Source organism: Cupressus sempervirens, chromosome 9 (assembly GCF_028749045.1).
Source record: "Cupressus sempervirens isolate cs-2001-9-10 chromosome 9, ASM2874904v1, whole genome shotgun sequence".
Taxonomy (NCBI): Eukaryota; Viridiplantae; Streptophyta; class Pinopsida; order Cupressales; family Cupressaceae; genus Cupressus; species Cupressus sempervirens.
The window spans coordinates 367,057,889-367,083,246 of record NC_143126.1 but is presented as its reverse complement, the minus strand read 5'-3'; the positions used below and the strand labels follow the sequence as shown (position 1 = coordinate 367,083,246).

The 25,358-nt window shown below is 37.3% G+C and overlaps 1 protein-coding gene across 1 annotated transcript in view; it reads left to right on the top strand.

Annotated features, from left to right (window-relative positions):
• LOC149538821 (uncharacterized) overlaps nt 1-25,358 on the top strand; it is a 196,861-nt gene that overhangs the window by 59,058 nt on the left and 112,445 nt on the right. The window contains exon 7 of the mRNA XM_089800146.1: nt 17,932-18,092. Coding sequence (XP_089656272.1) covers nt 17,932-18,092 — 161 coding nt within the window. The remainder of the gene's footprint in view (nt 1-17,931; nt 18,093-25,358) is intronic.

Genomic DNA, 25,358 nt, shown 5'->3' with positions numbered 1-25,358 from the left:
ATTACAATGAGAGAAAAGTTGACTGACTTTGTAGGTTTGCTCTTTTTTCGGGCATTTCTCCCATCAATGAGCTCATCATCTCGAAGATCAGTGTCTTAGCTCACCACTTAGGCCTGAAAGGAGAATGACCAACATTAGTATCAGGGGATGCTCTATGGTTAGGTTCCTCATCAGAAGAATCAGGATCAAACTCAGGTGAAGTATTCGTATATCTAGGTGATGTTGTAGGAGAAGTCGGAGGTGTCTGTACATGAATCATTGGTATAACTGGAGCTGCAGGAGCCCTCCCATTAGGTGGACTTTATGGAAGCCAAACTCCCAAATCACGAGCCTTCATAGGCTGGTCTGCTAGATCAGGAACAAAAGAAATAGACACAAATGGTCCTCGCTACTCATCAAAGACATCATGATTGTATAGGAGACAAGATGTCTCAATGTCAATCAAGCGGTAGGCTTTGTGAAGATTATTGCATCCAGCAAGCATGAGTTTTTGGCTCTTGGCATTCAACTTGGTGCGTGACGCATCAGGGATCCAAACAAAAGAAAGAGAGCCAAAAACCTTTAGGTGACTGATTTTGGGCTTGCGACCTGACCAGGCCTCTTCCTTAGTCTTACTTTTGACCGCCACTTTGGGTGGCCAATTCAAAAGATATATCGTAGTTTTAACTGATTCTGCCCAAAACTTCTTCCGAACATGTCTTTGTTCGAGTATGGATCGAGCCATTTGAATGATTGTTATGTTCCGACGTTCAACTACACTGTTCTGTTGTGGTGTGTGGGGTGTGGTTAACTAGCCATGAGTATCCAAGAAGCTAGAGAATTCATGAAAACAAAATTCCCCCCATTGTCTGACCTAAGAGCAATAATAGATTTTCTATACTCTTTTTCAACTAAAGGTTTAAACTTCTGATGTACAATATATGCTTCTGATTTCTTTTTAAGAAAATATACCCACATTTTTCTATTGAAATCATTAACAAACAACAAAAATTACCTGTACCCAAGAATAGAGGGAGTGGCCATTGGGCTGTAGATATCGACATGAACAAGTTGAAGTGTTTGAGAAGCTCACCATGAATCGCCATTGGGGAAAGGTGTGCGATGTTGCTTCCCAACATGGCATGCAATACAAACTTTGAGTTGTGGAGTTTGAATCTCTGGCAATTCGAGGACAAGCTCTTATTGAGCAAGCTGAGAGAGATAGTGCACATTTAAGTGCCCATACCGCTAATGCCAAAGTGTGTTGAAAGAAGACTATCGAGCAACCATAGCTAAGTCCCGAGAATCACCAGAATCAGTAAGTCTAAAAAGATCATGATCCTCAAGACCCACTGCAACAATAGACCGAGTCGCCCCACCAGTAATGGTGCATTGATGTGAATTGAAGGTGACATCCAATTGTAGAGAATGTCACAATGATTGATTGATTGAGAGTAGATTTCGTTCCATCCCATGAACGTAGGACACATCGAGGAAAATGAGTTTCCTCCCAGTAGACTGAATCTGAATGTTTCCTTTTTCGACAACGGTCTACTCTTCCTTGCCACCAAAAATAACAAAATCTGAATAAGGCTAGTAGTCATTGAACTAGTCCTTGCGGTGGGTGAAATGACCGAAGGCACCTGAATCAATATACTAGGTAGATGACTTCACACGATCTGCAGGTCTTTTAGCCATGAAGGCGTAAAAGACAAATTATGTCTATTCAGTGTGCTCTGCACTGTTTGGTTTGGGCTGCGAACCAGATTTCCTAGATTGGGCAGCTAATTGTTTTTGACATTCAACCTTCATGTGACCAAACTTGTGGCAATAGTTGCATAGAATGTTATTTTTCTTAGAGCCTTCTGAAGTTGGAGCAGAGGACTTCTGCTGAGAAGGTTGTTGTGAATGAGACTTGCCTTTATCCTTCTGAAAGGATTTAGCAACAAAGGCTTGCTCTGTGGAGGTGGAGTTGGAACTGCTACTGAACTGTTGTTTCCATCGATCTTGCTGAAAAAGAAGTGTGCAAAGATCAGTGAACTTCAGACCAACACAAGTGGAAGTGATGTTGAAAGTTTCAATAAAATGCTCATAGGACTTGGGTAAACTTCTGAGGGTTATGACCACAATGTCCTCTTCCTCCATCTTGCGTCCAATGGCAAGCAACTGATCACGAATTTCCTAAATCCTATTCAGGTGTTCTTGGAATGATTACCACTCATCCATGAAAATAGAAAACATAGTGTTCTTGAGAAAGAAGGCTCTACTTGTTTGAAGTCTCATGAAGTATCTTGAGATGCTCCCATATCTCAACAATTGTCTTGCTAGATGGAATCCAAGGGAGCTGATCATTAGCTACTGATAATTTGAGAAGCATAGAAAAAAAAATTGTTTTACAAAAATCCATAAAAAACTCCATTTGAAATTTAAAAAAAAAAAAGAAAAACCCCGACGCACCTGGTGTGCGTAAGCAACCGGTGCGGGTGTGTCACGCACTTGAGTACCCCCGCTGGGAGATTTTCGGTTGCCGCACCTGTTGAGCACTCGGGTGGGACATGGTGCTTGGGTGCTTCTCGGGTGCTTGGGTGCACGGGTGCTTCTTGGGTGCTCGCGGGGTGCTTCCTGGGTGCTCGCGAGGTGCTCCGAGAAGATGGTAAAAAAAAGTCAAAAATAAAATATCATTAACATACTAAATATAGTTGAATACAATGAATTGAGAAAATTGAAAATTGAATACAATGAGCATCTTTATGATATATGATATTCATAGAATCATATTTGAACAATGAATTTTGAATCTTGCATCTTGAACTAAGTTAATTTTCAAAATGGTCATTAGTAATGGTTGTGAAGTTTCAAGTTTCAAGTTTGAAGTTATTAAATATTTATGGTTTGTGAATTTCATTTCAATTTTCTCTATTCATTGTATTCAACTATATTTGGTATGTTATTGTTATATAATATATTGAAGTATCATTTCATAATTAGCATTTTTAGTCATATATATTATATACATACTATGCAACACCCTCCCCCCTTCCCCCCCTCGCCGCCCCCAAATTGAGGCCATTTTTCTCCTGCATTTGAAACTCATCCCTACGCCCCCCTGCACCGTCGCACCCCCACGCCGGGGTAACACTGAAAAAGAGAAGGATTTTCTTTTCAAGTTTTTGCTTTGATACCATATTACAATGTCATTGGTAAAATACTTGCTTCATATTAACAATGATCAAGAAATCAATATATACAAAAGAATGAACGATGTTTCCTTAGGAAACAATCGTAAAGAATAGAAACATTCCATTCTATGCTGCAGTAGCAGAGCGGGAAATAGAATAAGAAAGGTTTATGTTTTGTGTATTTTAAATTTAATGTTTTCAATAAACGTCCTACATGTGGTGGCATACCTAGAGTAGCAGTTCGATGAGCTCTCCAGATATAGCCACCTAGGACTGGGTGTAGATTCTTTAAATTAGAATAGTTTTAATGATTGTCAGATTCCAATAATAGGTAGTAGGCAGTTTCGGATTCTTATCCTTTTCTTGGATGGAAGACGGAAAAACATGTGGCCTACTGCATGATTGTCAGATTCCAATAATAGGTAGTAGGCGGTTTTCGGATTCTTATCCTTTTCTTGGATAGAAGACGAAAAAAAAACGTTTCTCATCCTTTTATTAGAAAAGGAGAGTTAGTTTTAAATAAGCCGGTTGGCTATGTAAGAGATTCATTCGAATTTGGGTAATAGAGAAAGTTTCAGTTTTTGCCTTAGAAAGGATATAGATAATCGACTATGGAGTTTGGCAGCAATTCGATCTTGGTCTCTCTTGTAAAAGTGCAAATATATTTTCTTTGAGGACATTCCGGGTTAAAGATCTTGGTGTGCGGGTGAAGATAAACCATGGAGATTTATATATTCTGATTTATCCAATCTTGAGTTTGGTTCGAGTTCGATCCCGGCTGATTGATGTCGTGCCCCTTGAAGTAACTCAGTTGAGTGAGTATTCCTCCTGAGCTTTCCAAGGTGTGGCTCTGCATCATTTTTGGTATCAGAGCTTGAGAGTTGCAGGTTGTGAAGTTATATGTTGAACGCCCCTGATCAAGATTCTTCAGTAGGGTCAAGCAAGATGGTGACCAATGCAGAGTTAGCGAAGAAGGTCGAGGAGCAAGAAGAACTTCTCCAGAACGAGAATAGAGAGTTGAAGGGGATAGTGGCAGAACTAGCCAGTAAGTTGGAATATATGCAGAGTGTAGTTGAGAAGAAAGAAATGAAAGAAGAAATGGAAGAAGAGGAAGATGTACCTGACAGTGAAGAAGATAGAATAGCTGAGAATGAGAGGCCATTTTTTAAAGCTTTAAAGGCTTTGGGAGGAAAACCCGTTGATTTACCTATGTTTACAGGAAAGATGGACGTTGAATTAGTGTTGGAATGGATTGAAGCCTTAGAGAATCATTTTGAATGTGAGAAAGTTTCAGAATCGCAGCAAGTTAAATTGGCCAAATCCAGAATGAAGGGAGCAGCCCTTACATGGTGGAATTTCGTGCAAGAAGAAAGGGTAAAGGAAGATAAGAGGAAGATCTGTTTGTGGAAGAAGATGGTGTCAATGATAAGAGAGACGTATCTCCCTGAAGACTATGAGGTACAGTTGCATCAGAAGAGGCAGAATCTTAGACAAAGGGATATGGATGTCTGTACTTATACAGAAGAGTTTCAGAAGTTAAGTCTAAGGTCAAAATTTGCAGAACCTGAGAGTATCAAGGCAGCAAGATACCTAAATGGTTTGAGGATGAACATACAAGAAGAGTTGCAGTTGCTAAGTCCTAACACGGTAGCTAAATGCTATCAGCTGGCTTTGAAGGTGGAAGAGAAAATCAAAAGGAGACAAGAAAATAATACCAGAGGCAGAGGAAGACAACCATTCAGAGGAAGAGGTACATTTGCAGGAAGGAGTCCAAATTTTCAGCCACAAACGGAGATGCATAATGAAGTTAATAAGTTTGATAATTTCAGAGGAAGTTTCAGAGGTAGAAGGCCAAATTTCAGAGGAAGATCACCAGGAAGGACGAATGGACCAATAAGATGTTACAACTGTAATCAGGAAGGTCATATGGCACACAAATGTCCAGCAAAAGCAAGCTCTAGTACTCATGACGAAAGAAGAATACATTTGGCACAAGAAGCGGATTTACAAGAAGATTCAGACAACCATGGTTATCCAGAAAAAGGGGAAGCACTTATGATGAGAAGAACACTGTTGAAAAGGCCTATCAGAGAAGAACCACCACAAAGGAAGTCCATTTTCAGAACTACCTGTAAATCTGGAGGAAAAGTTTGCAAGGTACTAGTAGACTCTGGTTCTACAGAAAATTTTGTGTCTCTTGAAATGGTGGAAAAGTTGAAGCTACCAAGAATACAACACCCGTATCCTTACAGAATATCTTGGTTAAATAAAGGGCAGCATACTATAGTAGAAGAGCAAGCTTGGGTGGAATTTCAGATTGGAGCCTATAAGGACAGATTATTGTTTGATATTGTTAACATGGATGCATGCCATTTACTTTTCGGCAGACCCTGGCAATATGATCTCAAGGCACATCATGATGGAGTGAAGAATACATATACCATTACAAAGAATGGAAAGGTCATTGAACTGATACCTTTAGTTGAGCCAAGTCAAGAAGAAGCAAAAGCCGTAGAAGCCAAAGTTATGGTGATGGGTAAGAAAGAATTCTTGAAAGAAGTGAAAGAAAAGAAGAGCCCACTCTTTGCACTGATTCCTGTACTCAAGGACAAATTGCAAATTGATGCTGAAAATCAGACTGAGGAAGAAAATTCAGAGATGGAGTCTTCAAACTTGAAGGTGGAAGTGATAGAAAAGAACAAGGAAAAGGTACCTGACGAAGTGGAACCAATTCTGGACAAGTACAAAGAAATTATAGCTGATGGAATACCAAAAAGTCTCCCACCAGTGCGAGAAATCAGTCATTGCATTGATCTCATACCAGGATCAACATTACCCAACAAGGCGGCATATAAACTAACACCACAACAAAATGAAGAAATGGCAAGACAAATTGGAGAGTTGCTAGAGGCTGGTTTGATTGGTAAAAGTCTAAGCCCATGCGCTGTACCAACAGTCCTAGCACCAAAGAAAGAAGGAACATGGAGATTATGCACAGATTCAAGAGCACTAAACAAGATCACTATAAGGTACAGATTTTCAATGCCTAGAATAGAAGATTTACTGGATTGTTTAGGGAAAGCAAGATATTTTTCAAAGATTGATTTGAAAAGCGGGTATCATCAGATAAGAATTAGGCCAGGAGATGAATGGAAAACAGCATTTAAGACAAATGAGGGATTGTATGAATGGAAGGTAATGCCATTTGGATTGTCTAACGCTCCTAGTACGTTTATGAGGCTTATGAATGAAGTTTTGAAGGATTTTACAGGGAAGTTTGTGATAGTATATCTAGATGAGATTTTGGTTTTCAGCGAAACAAAAGAGGAGCATCTGAAACACATAGATTTGGTGTTGAGAAGGTTACAAGAGGAAAAGCTAATGATCAATATTGAGAAGTGTAGTTTTATGCAAGAGGAATTGACATACCTTGGCTTTGTGATCTCAAAGGGAACACTCAAGATGGATCAAGATAAGGTAAGTGCAATTCTTTCTTGGCCAACTCCCAGAACTATTGCAGCAGTTAGAAGTTTTCATGGTTTAGCCACTTTCTACAAAAAGTTTATCAAAAATTTCAGCTTGATTTGTGCACCTATTTTGAACACCATAAAAGGAGGCCAAAAGTGTAAATTTGTTTGGATAGAAGAAGCCAATAAAGCCTTTGAACTTCTTAAGCAAAAAGTGGCCCGACAACCAGTCTTGGCATTTCCTGATTTCAATAAAGTCTTTCAGATAGAATGTGATGCAAGCAACATAGCCATAGGAGGTGTTCTTAGTCAAGAGGACAGACCAGTAGCCTTTTTCAGCGAGAAGCTCAATGAAGCCAAACAGAGATATTCATCATACGATTTGGAAATGTATGCACTTGTTCAATCCCTGAAGAAATGGAGACACTATTTGCTACCCAGGGAATTCATTGTATACACAGATAACCAGGCACTTAGTTTCATCAACAGTCAAGAGAAATTGAATCATAGGCACATGAAATGGGTGGAGACATTGCAAGCATTCACATTTTCTATCAAGCACAAGAAGGGAGTAACAAATAAGGTTGCTGATGCATTAAGCAGAAGAACTTTGACTACGTCACAAATTCAATTGGAAACTACAGGCATTTTCAAATCTGAAAGGTATGTATGTTGATGATGCTGATTTCAAAGACATTTATCAAGCATGTATTAATCTGGATGAAAGGTACAATAGGGAATATTCTGATTTTCTGGTTCAAGAAGGATTATTGTTCAAAGGAGGACAACTTTGCATCCCAAAGTGTTCAATGAGAGATAATATCATACAGGAGAAACATAGTGGGGCATTATCTGGTCATTTTGGACTGGATAAGACTTTAGAGTTGGTTCGTAGACACTATTTTTGGCCAAAGTTACAAAAGGATGTGCGGAAGTTTGTGGAAGAATGAACCATTTGTCAGAAAGGTAAAGGTAAAAGTACTAATGCAGGATTGTATCAGCCCTTACCTATTCCTTCATGACCATGGGAAAGTATTAGTATGGATTTTGTTATGGGATTACCAAGAACTCAGAAGGGGTATGATAGCATTTTTGTTGTTGTGGATAGATTCAGTAAAATGTCACATTTCTTACCACGTAAATCCACCAAAGATGCATCATATATTGCAGATTTATTTTTCAAGGAGATAGTGCGAATTCATGGACTACCACTAAATATTGTTTCAGACAGAGATGGCAGATTTGTGGGTCATTTTTGGAGGACTCTTTGGAAGAAACTTGGCACAAATTTATCATTTTCATCTGCATATCATCCACAGACCGATGGCCAAACAGAAGTTGTCAACAGATCTTTGGGAAATCTATTAAGATGCCTTACAAAACAACATGGAGAAAAGTGGGATTCCATACTTGCTCAAGCTGAATTCTCATACAATGATACAGTGAATAAAAGTACAGGGAAATCTCCATTTCAGATTGTGTATGGTACACATCCAAGAGGAATTCTCGAGCTGAGGGAACTTCCAAATACTTTTCCAAGTAGTTCACATGTTGAAGAATTTGCTGAAGCTATTAAAGAGGTCCAACATCAAGTCAAGTTGCAGCTACAAAATTCAAATCAAAAGTACAAAGAAGTTGCTGATCAGAAAAGAAGAGAAGTACAATTCGAAGTTGGTGATTTAGTATGGGCATATCTGAAGAAAGAGAGGTTACCTCAAAGGAAGAATACAAAGTTACTACCTAAGAAAGTTGGCCCTTGTCAAATTCTGGAAAAATATGGACATAATGCTTACAAAATTCAGTTACCTACAAACATTGGTATTTCACCCATATTCAATGTTTGTGATCTCACACAATACAGAGGTTCTGAAACAGAAGTCGTACATGAAGATTCAGTAACAGAAGATCTGCAACAACTACCTAAACCAACACCACCGCAGTTGGAGAAAATCCTAGATACAAAAATAAAGAAAACTCGCAGACGACAATACACTCAGTATCTAGTCAAATGGAAGAACAAACCAGTGACAGAGGCTATTTGGATGGATGAGCAACAAATTAGCAAACATGGTTCATCAATTCATGATCTCATCTCAAGTAGACTTGAGATTCTTTCTACAGGGGAGTATGCTGCAGTAGCAGAGCGGGAAATAGAATAAGAAAGGTTTATGTTTTGTGTATTTTAAATTTAATCTTTTCAATAAACGTCCTACATGTGGTGGCATACCTAGAGTAGCAGTTCGATGAGCTCTCCAGATATAGCCACCTAGGACCGGGTGTAGATTCTTTAAATTAGAATAGTTTTAATGATTGTTAGATTCCAATAATAGGTAGTAGGCAGTTTCGGATTCTTATCCTTTTCTTGGATGGAAGACGGAAAAACATGTGGCTTACTGCATGATTGTCAGATTCCAATAATAGGTAGTAGGCGATTTTCGGATTCTTATCCTTTTCTTGGATAGAAGACGAAAAAAAAACGTTTCTCATCCTTTTATTAGAAAAGGAGAGTTAGTTTTAAATAAGCCGGTTGGCTATGTAAGAGATTCATTCGAATTTGGATAATAGAGGAAGTTTCAGTTTTTGCCTTAAAAAGGATATAGATAATCGACTATGGAGTTTGGCAGCAATTTGATCTTGGTCTCTCTTGTAAAAGTGCAAATATATTTTCTTTGAGGACATTCCGAGTTAAAGATCTTGGTGTGCGGGTGAAGATAAACCATGGAGATTTATATATTCTGATTTATCCAATCTTGAGTTTGGTTCGAGTTCGATCCTGGCTGATTGATGTCGTGCCCCTTGAAGTAACTCAGTTGAGTGAGTATTCCTCCTGAGCTTTCCAAGGTGTGGCTCTGCATCATTCTAGACATAGGAAACTAAATATTAGAAATATTCTAATAATTATAGGTGATTACAATAGATAACCATTAAATAAATAAATAATATCAAAGTTGCATGGATATGGATACGGATACAAATACAGATACGGTGTTGGGTACGGATACGGCCATTTTTTAAGACCCCCAATATGGATACGGCTGGACATGGCATTAATAAATAACACATACATATATTTAACATAGTTTTCAAAGTTAATTTCAAAAGTAATATTAACAAATAAATGCTACATATATATTTATAAGTTAATTTAACGCTTTACAATATGTAAACATAGTAGAGTTGCATTAGAAGATAACCCAAAAATGGGTTGTTGAAATAGAAAAACATTTTATTTGTCTTTTTCATTCGGTGAGGGTTTTGTTTAAAAAAAACTGCTTTAATATAGTTTTTTTTTACATTAAAGGGAAGATCTATGTCAAATCTTACCAAAAAAACAAATCCCATAGTATTTGGTATGGTTCAATAATCAATTTTATTAGGCAGACATGGGTACAATATTTGATGTGTATCCGAGAAGTATTGGATATGTTTCCAAATCGGATACGGGGATACGCGTGTCCAAGGAGGGACAGAGGAGTTTCCTGCAACTCTGAATAATATTAATAGAAATTATCTATTATTGTAATAGTTTGACCGTTCCAGACCCTTAATTTCACTATTAGCATCAATTCTTGAGTGCTGCAAATTTCTACATGGATACAAGATGGTTTGATGGACATGAATTTGCAAAGATCTAATACATGAACAAAATCCAGTTATTGGTGAATTTACCAAAAGAAAAAGGAAATTAGTGACTGCCAACTTAGGGAAGTTCAGCTTGAACAGACTGTTTATAAGCATGGAGGGTGTTCTTGTTGTCGCTGAGTGAGATGGGATGCTTTACCAGGTGCACATATATTAGTTCCCGACTTCAATCCTCTATTTATGAGACACTCATGTTCATTCTCTTGTAATGAATTATTATTTGCATGTGAATAAATATCTTGGTTTCTGAATATTCACCAAATGGTTATGCTGTAATTTCTGAGATTATCATTTCTGATATGATTTTGTTATACGAGTTATTATACATTTGTGGGACTATTGCAGCTTGGTAAACTTTTTGTTTTTGGAAGTTATTACAGTTCTCAGTATTGTTACCGCTACTTCTATCTTAAAAAAAACAGACAGTCACTAGTTCATTTGAGGGAACTGAGGTTCACTGACTATCCACTAACTGTTTGATGAAATGATTGCTTACTGGCTTATTGAGTAGTTCAGTTCCATATTCTCCATTTGGGTAAAGACTTTCTTTGGGTATATGACAGATGGCTGTCAAATGTATGTTGAAATGTGTCTTATGAAATAAGTGAAGTCTTCACAATGTCACGAGCATAAAATTATTTATTTGAATCCCAACACACCAACATTGCTCTCAGCTATAAGATTTATATTAGTTAGTGGAGGAGAAAGATTATTATCAACTGATTATTTATAAGACCGAGATCCACAGCGGCTTGCTAGTTGTTTGACAAAATTCCCTAGTTGTTGTTAGTGGAAGGAATTTGTTAAATTTGGGATAGATTTGAGGCAACTCTTTATAGATGTATTAATTCCAGAGAGGAACCTAAATGTGTCATTAATCTGGGAAACTTTAAGCAGCACAAATATACATATCTACACATATGTATACACACACACGCGCGTGCACATATGCACACGCACACACTCACACACACACACACACGTGTATATACATATGCATCTATGTTTCCCTTGAGTTTCCGGGATGGGGACGACAAGGGATGAGATGGGTTTTCGGGAAGGCAAAAAATGATTTGTCGATTATGGGGATGGGTCGGGACAACAAACAAGGATGACTATATATAGGGAAATTTATACATTACAGTCTTATAAAGACATGGATAAACCATGCCATTTAAACATCATAGAACCTTAACATACAACATTTCTCAAATTCAATGCTCAATATGATATAATGCATTCATAATTTGTATTTATTGTTAATGTGAATGCAATATTAAAATAATAACATAAAAATTTAAAATGTACCCAATAACATAATTTAGAATTCATTTTCAATAGCACACTCTCCAAATTGAGACACACTACTATTGTTTAATTTTGAAACTACACTTCCAGTTCATTGTAAGTGGACGGGTATTAATACAAAAGGGTCCTCTATACAGTTCTGATCATGATATAGTTTGTTACAGTAATACAGTATCTTGATGCAACTTCCAATATTCACCATATCTTCCACTAAGGACCCAGATCAGCCCAAGACCAGCCCAAGACCAACCAAGCACTGATGTATTGCCAGAAAATGACATAAGGATGCGTGTTCTAGGTCTATAATGCATTTTTCAGACTTTTCCAGCACCTTGCAAAGAATCTAATTATGAGTGTGTAGCGTGACTATAACAACAATAATAATTTCATAATAGCAGGTGATAACTACCAAGTAGTACTAAGCATGTTAGGGTGAACTTGGAAGGAGGGGCCCACTTTAAAATTTTAAAAAAAGTGTTTTATAAAAGGAAAATATTTTATAAGTGTTGATGTTGTTTGTAAAATTGGGGACGCCCATCTGTCCCAGGGAATTCCAATGCGTCCCTAACTGTCCCCAAGACGTACGAATGTCCCTGAAGTCCCCAAGTTTCCGGGACATTTCTTGGGAATTTTCATAAAAGGGGCACTGGGTGGGGATGTCCCTTAGTTGTCCCCAAGTCCCTGAAATGTTTCCAGTATGGTATGGTGTTTTTTAGGCTGGGGAGGCATCCCTAGGTAACACAAATGTCCCAAAAAAAGTTTCCTGAAGTCCCCAAGTTTCTGGGACATTTCTTGACAATTTTCAGAAAAGGGGGACGGGATGGGGACGTCCCCTAGCCATCCCCAAGTCCACGAAATGTTTCCAGTACGGTATGGGGTTATTTAGGCCGGGGAGTGATGCAGAGCCCTCTGTATTTATCTTCAAGAAATCTTAGTTCAACTCAAGGGATTCACAATATTCTGGTACACCCTCAAGGAACCAAGAACATCTCAAAGATTACAACAAAGAACCCTGACATTATACACCGATAAAGACAACATCTTCACTCACACAATCAGATTGCGATGTCTGATTGCATTGTTCATAACTTCAATTCTAAATATATTCTTGAAAAAATATTAGGAGGAATTGTTCCAAATTAGTAATTCTAAAACATATCCAAATCTGAGATCAATCCAATAAGCAGATTATGAATTATGTACTCTGAACCACGACCCATATTTTCTGTCATAAATCAGGAACAAAACTGGTAACCCTGCCTAGGACATCATATATCTTCCTCAAAATAAATCTAAATTAAACCAAACCAATTCCATATTATCCATCTATGACTCTAATTTCAAAATATGTAAGCCATTTATTTTTCCCATTCATATATAAAGTTTCAAGCACAAATCATTTTCTGTAACTCCAATGAAAATTGTTAAAAACCAGTTTTCACTCAAATGCCCATAACTTTCACAAATCTATATAAAAATGATTCAAACCAGTTGGAAATAAAAGGTAGTTCACATATCTTTCCAATGAATATCATTATAGATCTTGAGTCTCCAAAATATGTCCGCATCACACGCTGCAACATGACTGTATTCAGCGAATCTCAAATCTGCAAACATCCACTTTCACCAAAATACCCATAACTTATTCATTTCTTCATAACATTGAACCAAACCAAAAGCATGAGAAGAAGAATTCATCATACTATATATCCATTACTATATTACATGGTTTCCAGGCTGTACATGGCCGTACAAGGCCTGGAAACTACTCTAAAACTAAAAAAAACCAATCAAAACCACAACAATAAAATGCACCAAAAATGTATCAAAGTATTTCCTCTTCTCCAAATTGATTTGGTTCGACCATACAATGGTTTTTATATCCATTTGACAGTTATAAACCTTCCTAACTACCCCCAAGACCAACCATATACCTTTTTACATCATTTTTCTATTATTAACAACTTTCTCAAAGTTGCATTTTACAACTTTTTACGCAACTTTTACATTTTTGACAAAAAATGACTTCATAGCCTTTACAACTTGACCCAAATACAATACAAATGACTCAAATGACTTTAGATGGATGTCAATAGATCCATTCACCAATTAAATAAACATTTTTACATTATTTATCATATTAAGACCTCCTTTGACAACTTATTACAAATGGCTTCTCTAGCTTTTATATCTTTTTCTTCTTTAAATTTAATGTGCTCCTGCACCAGGGAGGCATCCCTAGGTAACACACACACATATACATACTTACACACACACACACACACACACACACACACACACACACACACACATATACATACCTACATACATAGGATCTAAGTTGTTCATCTCAGGTCTAAATTCACAAGACAACAAACAATCATGTTCGGGAAGCTACAAATTTTTTTTTGTCAAGGACGAGGAACAAATTCTTTAAGGAAAGCTATGTAGTATAGAAAGGAAATTTGCATGTTTGCCTCAATCAAAGTATGAAATACTTCCCAATAGATTTTTTTTTATCCATGATAGAACAATTGGGTTCTAAAATTAGGCAAGTGAACATCCTTTTTTGCTGTGATCCCCTTGGTTAAACCAGGGTTGCTGAGACATCCTAATAGAGAGGTATGACTTGCAGTTATTCAGTATATTGTTCATGTTATGAGGATAACAATGCCACATGATCTGTACAACATGGAAGTGATGAAAGTGGTATTCCAGAACTAATCGCAGATAGTTTTCAAGAATTGAGTGATATCCATAATCCATCATTTGATAAGGTAGCCCAAATTTTAGAATCAGTTGCAAAACTTCCAGCTTGTGTGGTTATGTTGGGTCTCGGTTGTGAAGACTTAATTCTTGGTATGTTCCATCAGTTCTTGATTGCTATTAAAAGGGACCAAAAGTGAAATGTTTATCCTTTATGCAATCCATTATGTCTTGATCGTTGAAGAGAGTGATGATGATTCACAAATCTTCTTATCTACCACATTGGCTGATTTGAAACAAATACATGTCGCTTCTTTTGATGCTTGTAGTTTGGTTAGCAATGTTATCAAACAATGGGAACAAAAATTGAAACCATTCTTAACAAGGGGCAAGCTTGAGGAAGGAAGGAAAGAAGATTTGCTTCAGCCTATAGAGGGACATGAAAAGAAAGACAAAATTCAGTCATATGGACTGCTTAGTAGGGATGAGCTGATGGTATTCTAAGAGGCCACAATGTCTGAAAAAGGCTCTATTATGGATCAGCTATCTTGGAATTTGAATGAGTCTCCATGCATTATAACACCATGTCCTTTGTTTGATGACTATAGGGTTGAGGACGCATGTTTTCACTCAGCTATTCTTGTAGGAGCACCTAAGGGTCGACATGAGGGTATTCATTCTTATGATGGAAATAATTTGAGCCAACATAAGTTTGATTGGATGAAGCATAGTAGCTTACTTTTTGAGATGGATACTGATTGTATATTTGAGAGTCCCCTATTTGAGTTGTATGAAGGAACAACTTTTGAAATTGATCAAGAGTCCCAAATTTAATTGATTCCAACCAAGAGCTGGCTGCCTTGTTAGATTTGATAGATGGACATAATGTTGGTTACAAATCAGCCTTGTATAGTGACTTGGTTAACAATATGGCCAAGGAGCATATACAGAGAAAGGATAGTATAGACGAGTATCCATTGATTGGTTCTTCTCCTCATACAACTAGGACTCAACCACATTTATCTAGTGCCTTAGGTAACTCTACTGTCACAAACGTTGAGCATGATGATGGCACTTGGGTAGAGTCTACTTAGTGTGGGATGATTGAGCTTGGTTGGCTTGATGGTGTGAATGTTTCACACAAGGATGTGCATTGTATGACTATTAGTAGAGAGACAGTTATGGGGTCCTAGTTTTGATTCAGGATTCCTAGAGAAGTTGGTTAGTGCATCACAATATGATTACCTTGTATGGGATGCATTTGTTTTCCATTTCAGCCCACCATTGTTGGAATTTTTTTCTCCAATTATTGCATAGGTGTGGGATTGGTGGTGGATTTGTTATAGTTCCCTTCGCGAAGGAGAAAGCCGTGTCTAATAGTGTTGCTAGTTTGCTCCTTGGTATAGTTACCGTTTCAAAATATATGTTAGAGGAGCGACATTATTGCAGTTGAACATCTGGGATATTCTACCCATTATAGGTATGGAGTGATAGGATATTACATTCACTTGGGGAGGTGGATGGCCTTTTTGACAGATTATGCACATGGAGTGATTCGGGATCCTAGTATTGGTATGATTGGTGCATTGTTGTTGTGGGGAATTGATGAGTTGCTTCACAATTCTACACATGTTATTTGTATCAAAGTAGCACAACGGCTTGCTGAAGCAACTTGCTTGCTGAAGCAACTTGCTTGAGGATGATATGGGATCCTAGGATTTTGGTCACAGTTTGCAGATACAGGTTGCTTGTGGGCAGATAATCTTTGGGAAGGGAGGATTGTATGTCCTCTTATTCTAGCCATTATTCTCTGAGGCATCATTAGCCCTTTTCACCATGGTCGCATGAGCTAACTAAGACTTTGCAAAGATCAATGTTAGTTTTGACATAGGCATCTTCAGTTTTAGGAAGATTGGAGTCGAGATAGCAAGGTTTCTAGACACTTACTATTTGTAGTAAGTCAGCAGGGGTCCATATTTCTGGTTTTGTATTATTGGACTTAGAGTGTCTTGTCGAGAGCATTTCGGCAAGCTATTGCATATGGCTTTCTGAGTTCAATAGGATATTCATTTTAATGCCAACAAGTTTTAATTGTCTATTTATTATGCTACAAAAGGACCTTTAGAAGCTCATTCTCTTAATGCTTGGTTTATGGTTTTGAATTTCATTTTCTCTTTTGGAGAGATATTTGCGAAGCAATCAACTTTCTACCAGCCTGAGGATGGAAAACCCTCGAGTTGGAAGACAGTGGATCTAAACCCATTGACCATTGATGATGTCACGCCAGGTGTCTCACTTGTGCTTAAACTCATTTCTATTATCCAATGGAGAGACACTTATTATGTTATTATTAAAATGAGACATTGATTAAAAATGGAATAAGATGCAAAAGAAATTTGAAGAGTCAAGTAGAGGAAAATGAAGAGACACGAAGATGGCACAAAAGGACCTCGGAGAGATATTTGGGAAGCAATCAGCTTTCTACCAGCCTGAGGATGTAAACCCTTGAGATGGAAGAGAGTGGATATAAACCCATTGTCCATTGGGAACGTCATACCGGGCATTTCACTTGTGCTTAAGCTTATTTGTGTTTTCCAATCTGACTATCATTTCTGTATTTATGATTGGATGCAAAACATTATTCTGCCGAAGAATTGGATTGTAGTTTTCTTTTGGAAACTGTATTGCTGGAAATTGGAATTAAAATTTATTTATTTCGTGAGGTTATTATATGCTGGTTTTAATCTGAAATTATTTTTTTGAGGAATTTGGTTCAATATACCGGGTGGGATATCGCAGAATGTACCTTCTTTGCAGTACTACACAACCTTTCTTTCCCAAATTATAATGTTCCATGAACTCGAGATCATCTTCTTTGCGATATTAGCTTCTTTAATATGGTCTGGAGATTCAATTCTGAGCTGCAAAGGTATCATGTTTGAATTTATTTGTTGGTTTTAGCGCAACTGTACCCTTTACCATCACACTGCAATACCTTGAACACCTTTTCTATGCCTCGAGTAAATTGATTATGCAGACATTTTTGCACATGATCACAATGGAATCGACAATAGTTTCTACATGTAAGCTGCAACAAAATTATTTCTTGATGATTATTTCCTGACATCCTAGAATCAGACAACTACCATGCTTGTGACAGATAGCAAAGTAGAAAGTCTATTAATTTGGACCGACTTCCTATTGAAAATTAGCTCTAGCAATACCATTTGCAGAAGGGCAGGGGCTTTCAGTTTAATTGAGATTTAAGGTAAACAGTTAAAAATTGTGCAAACATGGCAATATCCTTTTATCGATAAAAAAAATAAAAATTGTTCAAACACTAGAATTCGGCGATTAACTTCAAGAATTAATCATGGTGCTTATGGTAGCCATAAGTTATGCCAGACTCTAGGCCTTCGACTGTCAGAAATTTTTGCACATGTGAGAAATATTCATGTGGAATTCTTTAATAGAAGTCCTTATCATTGTCAACAGTATAGTACTTTCATTGTATTTTCAAATTATTTGGAAAAAGGTTTTTATTTTGAGTGGCTAATGCTGAGACAGTGGCCTCTTATGGAAAATTTATCAGCATGATTTTATTGTAATGGTATTCATTGGGCTCGCATTAATTTCTTCTGATGATGCAGTACACAAGTAGGCTCAGCTCCAATTGTTGCTGTTGGATGGAATCCTATGCTGCAATTTCTCATTACACTCTCTAAAGATGGCTCTTTACATGTTTGGAGGACTCGTGTCATAATCAATTCAAATAAGCCACCCATGCGTGCTAACTTCTTTGAAGCTGCTGGTAAGTTTGATGCTAATCCTTGACTCCTATGAAGATTTCCAATGCTGCTCAAGTTTTGATTACTTTTGGAGGTATATTCTGTCTTCACCCCTTTATCCTTATTGGAAGATCAGAAACAGAGATGGGTCTTATGATAATTGCCAATTAATTGACTATATTTATTCGGATGTGATATAGGGGCAAAAGAAGTTTTAAAGTTTTGAACAAGTTTGATTATGAACCTTTAAACTGTGTTTGGTGTTGCTCCTGCACCATTTTTTGGATTCACAGGGCCTATTGAATGAGCCCTGTGTGTTTTCTATCCTCCATGCCTGAACCCTTTAATTGCCCCCTCAGATCTATTAACATTTTTTTCCTTACAAAGCCCTTCTAATGCCTAATGCAATGTCAGTCCAGCATATCATATGCTTTCATAAGACCAACTTAATGATGAAACCTTTCTTTTTGTTTAAATGGACTTAAAGAATAGAAATAATATTAAAAAATTTGTCAACCATGCATGAGGCCAACTTGTTGAATCTAATTCAGTTTTGGCGAAAATTTTTGCAGCCTCAGGACATAAAGTTATAGAGGCTTATAGGTCAAAAATGTAAAATTAGAAAATGAATCAGCATTGGTTTCCGTGGGGCTAAAAAGAACAAAAACAGAATTCAATTCTTTTTAACACCCTTTAAGTAGATCTTTTTAATTCTATTAGAAGATCTATTCTTAAGTGGAAGAATTTGGTGTTTTGGTCTCTTTTTTCAAGTTGCATTTCTCTAAAACACGCCTTAAAAAGTCCCTGTCTTTAGATATAAGAGTATAGGCTCCTCTTCTATGCTTTCGGTATGGGATCTTGATTCATTTATTTGACTTATTCTATCCTCTTAAAGTTTTCCCCATCTTGTTTTAGCCTCTAATATTATTCTTCACATTGTTAAGCTTTTTGCTATCCTATATATGGTAGAACTTTCCATATTGATGTTATAACTTTTCATTATTCAATCTTTAAGATCTAGGTGACAAGTCCACATTTTCTCAACTATGAATCAAAATCTTTTTCTTTACCCAATTTCTCCAAATATAATATGATAGGGAAGTGATTTGAAGTTTGAACCCATCTTGACAAGGGCAGACATGGAACAACAATAAAAGGACAACTAGTAAGGTGAAATTAAGGCCTGATCCCGCCTTTTACTTGGAGGAGAGAATGACGAACTTGCTAGTCTGTCTGGGTGAAGTTTTTTCTGTCCCTATACAAATCCACCAATGTAGCGTCATCAATGAAATACACCATCTTTGCTATCCAAGAAGATTTGAGGTCCTTTCTTCTCAGTATTTGTCAAAAGAGCATTGAAATATCCCATAACATACCAGTCAACTTCAGAATCTAACCTTCGAATATAATGATAGTATTCCAAAGCTTTCTCTCTCACACTTATAGCATTAAGGGGATAGGTATTAAAAGTGATCCATGACCTTAGTTACTGGATTTGTGCCCAAGAGGTTGGATGCCAATTCGGATCTGATCCGGTTTTGGATTCGTGCCAGGATTTGTCCGGTTCTACACGAATCTGTCATGAATCCCCAAGGACCCACATGCCAAACTTGGAATAAATAAATATAATGTATATATATTTTTATATTTTTATTTATAATGCCCCTCTCTCTCTCTCTCTCTCTCTCTCTCTCTCTCTCTCTATATATATATATATATATATATATATATATATATATATATATATATATATACTCACGAATCCTAATGAGAAAAATAAAAAATCACAAATCCATGAATCCGATTCATGTGCCTGAATCGGATTTGTATCCCGAATCGGTAACTAAGTCCATGACACATTTTCTCTTTTATTGTAAAAGAGAATGGCAACATGGTTAGAATCATTGTGCATCTTACTTCTTAGTACCCTCTAACAAAGCTAGATTGAATTAACATCAGACCCAAGACATCCACCATCTTTGGAAAATTTGTCCTTGATTCTGAACAGTATTTCCACAAGCATTTTATTCTTCATGATAAGCATTTGGCCTAAATTATGTTGTTTGACAAGATTAGTTACAAGATCATGTTCGTGAGAATTATTCAGCCTTTTGACATTCCATGAAGCGATTTTCATTTTCTATGTTTAGGGGTTCTCAATTAGCATGCGTGATGTGTTTCTAGCTACCGTTAGCTATATCCTTTTTGGCATCCTTTTCCCTTGCATCTTTGATTGATAATCTTCCTGGAATTTTAGGGTCCACATCATATTCTACCGAGTTTCCGTTCTTACTCTACATTCTAATCTTGGTAACCACTGTTTTCTCCTTATGCTTTTTCTCCTCTGAATGGGATCCAAGGAGCTAGTCTCCTATTACTTTCTAAGGTGCCGATTTTTGGATGCTTGGAAGAGGCCATTGCATTATCTTTCCTGTCTACCAGCTGGAGGCCCCACAATATCTAGGAATTTTCTAATTATCTCGTTTTCTTCTTTATTAATTGAAGATCTATCCTAATTCTGGCCCTCACAAATATTGTCGATCTTCTCTTCTTTTGAGTTGTCTTTACTTGTCCTTTCTTCTTGAATTGGATTAGTCAAGTCGGTCTCTAGGTATAATTCCTCACAATTTTTTAAATAAAAAAATCTTGGGAAATTTTCTTCATCCACGTGTAATTGTTGACACATTCGCATTAATCATCTTCAAGCCATTAATATCTTCTTCAGTTATTGTTCTTCCATCTCATTGATTTTTTTGGATTATTACTCCATCAATGATATGATCTTGCCGTCTTCCTCTATTCTACTTTCCCTTATTAACTTTGTTGATCATTATCTATCTTCAAACCCTTCTTTCTTTTTGGGATGGACATTGTTTAGCCCAATGTACCCTTTCTTACCCCTAAATCAAGGATAAGACGAAGATTCAAACTCCAATATTTGTTTCCACAACCCAAGATTGGAATCCATAGATATCTGGGAGGGTAGTACCATTTTCTGATCAATATACTTATACACTCCCATAAGCAAGCCTTTCCTTAGAGCTAGTGACGAGGCCCATGTTGAGCATTTGGCTGAAGGCACTAGCAATTCTTCTGAACATCACTTCATCCATTACCTCTATGGGAAGTCATGACAGCTGGACTTATACCTGAAGAACATAAAAAAACATTTGTTGATTGGGGAACCCAATATTTCCTCAAAGAACTAGGTAAGAGTTCAATAAGAAACATGGAACCCTTGCAAGAATACTGCTTAGGTGCTCTTCACAAGCAAATGAGAAAGAGAAGAAACATTATGATATAGCCACCTCCATTTGCCCTTTGATATGTCTTTTTCTAGAGGCACTCGATTGAACAGACTCAATCTTTGGCCCAGGTCCAATAGCTTTTCTGTTCAAAGATATTTGAGTTTTAGAGATGCCTTTATTTGCAACAGTAATTTAAACATTAATGAAAGAACTCATTTTTTTGTTTCTAGAACTGCTGTCACAGGAGAAGAGACTGCACCTTTTCCTTAAAGGAGATTTCACCTAGTTATTAATGTAGACACCCATGTCAAATTTGGATCTACTCGATCCTTGAGCCTCACTCCCTATATTTGACCTTTATTTGAGTAATCTGCATGGATAGTGTCGATGAACCACTCCCTTGACTTGAAAATATTGCTGCAATTTCATTGATTGCCATTGAAAAAGCACATTCTCTTCCATATAAACTTGCTGCTTGCTAGTTACCTTGGTCCTCCATTATCCACACTTAGGGAAAGGAGACCCATCTTTTGACATATGCCTTCTTTATGACATCCATCTGTAGAGTTTCTCTACTGTGGCTTTAGGTTTGAACATCCTCATCTGCCCCATCTGCATATCTGCCTTTTTAGCTTCCAAGCTCTGTGTTCCTGCCTATCCCGTTCCTCAATGTTGTGGTTTTTTTTGAAAGTGCACCATGCTTATGCAATAGTGCAATACAGAGGCAATGTGTGAGGAACATGTAAGCTATCATTTAAAAACTGAGAGTCCCTCCAAAAAGCTTCAAAGCTTTTTCAAGTTGAAAACCAATAACTTTAGTTTAGATCTAATGCTTTTATAGGGAAATTGCTACCACGGTAACTTTCGTTATATTAATCAGACAAAAGGCTTACAATGCAACAATGCAACCCTACTGCAGAGAGAGAACGTAGGAATTTTAGATCTATCGTTATTAGAAGGCCTTATGATATATTTTCTATTAGGAGTTTTCTAGACCCTTGATATTCAAAGTTATATGTTTTAATTTCATTTATGAGGTTAGAAGGCTTTTGATTGTTATATAGCTTATTGAAACATTTGGATGTCTTTTTCCTCAACTTCGTTACCAGTTTTCTATTCAAGTCCCCTTTTCCATTTTAATGTTTATTATTTAACCATCATGTTTATTTTCCTCCCTTGTTTTCATGTTTCTATTATGAATTTGAGTATCTTATTGAAATAGGGATTAACACAATCAAGAATAAGATTTTTCCTAGCGCAAGCTGCAGGAGAGTTAAATTTCAGGGGCCACCAACAAGGACGTGGCAGGCAACTCAATGCCATGCAAGAAAAATAACCACCATCAATGGGCTGCAAGTGTGAGGATGACTAAAATTTATAAGGTGGAGTTTTGTTAAAAACAATAGACTTTTATAATGTTCCACTCCACGACACCCTTGACTATATCACTTAGGCCGACCAGGATGCCAAGTAGGCTAAGTGCCACCATGGAGCTTAGTTGGCGGGATGGGACACGATAGTAACCAATCGTAATCTATGTTCAATCAACCAACTTTAGTAAGTCATATAGTTAACATGGTTTCTTTCTTTAACTAGCTTGTAAAACATATAAATCTTCTTGTGATGATTACAAAAAAGCTGTGCTCTATTGGGATGTGTTTTCGACCTCTTTAGGTTCGTCCTCGTATCGGGTATGAAATGGGGGCGCGGGTACCTATTTCTGCTATGCCCTGCGATGTCCCAAATTGGGGAAAAGGGGTATCGTCCCCAAAACTCGCAATTTTTTTGGTTAGGAAATGAGGTTTCAGAATCTTGTACGGAGGACTCCATTCCAGTCCCTCGTCCGACCCCTATTGCTAATGTCGTCCCCTTTTTCCCAACCGATGACAGCTAAGTTAAATGCCCCTCAAAAAATGCTTTTTTACTGCTTTTACACATCCGCCCGGGCCCCACATGGGCATTAGAGATTTTTAAAATAAGGGGACCCTAATGTGGCTTCAAATAACAAAAGGTAAAAGAGTATTGTTCATTCCAATTTGTAAATGTTTGCATGTTGGGAAGAGGAAGAGGAAAACTTTAAAACAACAACAACAAAAGAGGAGTGCGTTTTGGAGGTGCAAGAGGAGGTTTTGCCTTCATTTCTACTTCATTGCAGGTATTTTTTTTATTTTCTTTTTGTTTGACTCAAACTTTATTGTTGTTTGTTGTCATTTTTCAAAATTTTCCAATGACATAGAGAGGGCATGTTGAATGAAACATTGAAATGTTTTTTTCCATAACTTGCAACAGTATTATACATTGTAAAATCCAAAGGCAAAAACATGAGCAGCAATGAGAGTGAGGGAAGTAGTGATAGCATGGATGTTGCCATGCAAGAAACTCAAGTGTCACATTTACAAAGACCAAGAAAAAACCCTAGGGCAGCCATGGATGATTTTTCAAGTGAGCCTAATATAGATGTCCCTATGGAAGATGCAATGCTTAATCCATTTAACTGCCCTTCCAAAGCCCTAAAAAAATATGCCAAAGGCCCAGTCAACCCTAAGAAACCTCCCCTACAATTTGCCACAAAAGTAGACAACAATAAGAAGAAATTTTTTGGGGGTAGTAGGGAATGAGAGTGTCATATATGTAAGAAACATTATTTTGGGAGCTACACGAGTGTATTGTCATCTTTTATGGACAGGTGGGCAAGGGGTGAAAGGTTGCAAAAAAATTAAGGATGATGAAAAACTTGAGGCCAATAGGTTATATGTGGAGGGGGAGTTATTGAAATTTGGGGGTCCTACACGTAGCACACCCACACCCTCATTCACTCCCACACTCACTCCCACTAGCACTGCTAGTAAAGGGAAGGGAAAGGCCAAGAGAGATACCAATGTGGCTGATTTATTTAACATACAAGCAAATGAGAGAGCTGAAGAGTCCATTGACAGATTTCTTGTTGCTCATGGCATACCATACCATGTTTCTCGTTCCTCATTCTATAAACAAATGTGCAAAGATATTTATGCTACTGGTCCCTTATTTGTACCACCAGGAGAGACTAAATTACGCACCACTATCCTTGACAAAGAGTACTCAAAAGTCAACATTTTGATGGAGGATATGAGACAAATATGGATGAGTGATGGATGTTCTATCATCATGGATGGTTGGACTGATATTAAACATCGGCCACTCATCAATCTTATTGTCACTAGTACAGCAGGGGCCTTTTTTCTTAGAGCCATTAATTGTTCGAGAAAAAAGAAGGATGCATCCTTCCAATTTGAGATTTTGAAGGATGCTATAGAAGAGGTAGGGGCTTCAAATGTTGTACAAGTAGTCACTGATTCAACCCGGGTGTGTAAATGAGCTGGATTGATAGTAGAGAGCACCTATGGACACATTTTTTGGACCCCATGTTGTGTACATGCATTGAATAACACCTTAAAGGACTTTGGGAAGATTGATTGGATAAAGAATATGGTGTCTGAGGCTAGAGACGTGCAAATGTTTATTTGCAATCATCACACATCTCTTGCATTATTTAGGACATTTTCCAAAAAAACATTCTTCAAGCCTGTGGAGACTAGATATGCTAGCTACTTCATTTTGTTGGAAAGGATGCTTGAGGTCCAAGAGGCCTTACAATCCATGGTGGTCAATACAGAGTGGAATGGATGGCATGAATCAAGCACCCTGGATGGAAGACTTGTCGGACGAAGAATCCTGGATGAGAATTGGTGGACCACAATGAGGTAAGAAACTTAAATAATTGACATCATAGTTGTTATTGCTGATTTAATAAAAATATTTCTGATTTAAGTACTTGCTGATTTTTTTAACATATGATGTTTCTCACTTGCAATTTTTTTTCATTTGTAGATACATTTGCTCTTTCATTGACCGTATTGTGTAGGTCATTAGATATGTTGATACTGACTCTCCTAGCCTTGGAGAGATTTATGAGACCTTTGATAGCATGCTTGGGCAAATCAAGCAAGCTATTAAAGAGAAGGAACCTACTTTGGAGTTCTATGAGGAGCATCTTAAGCC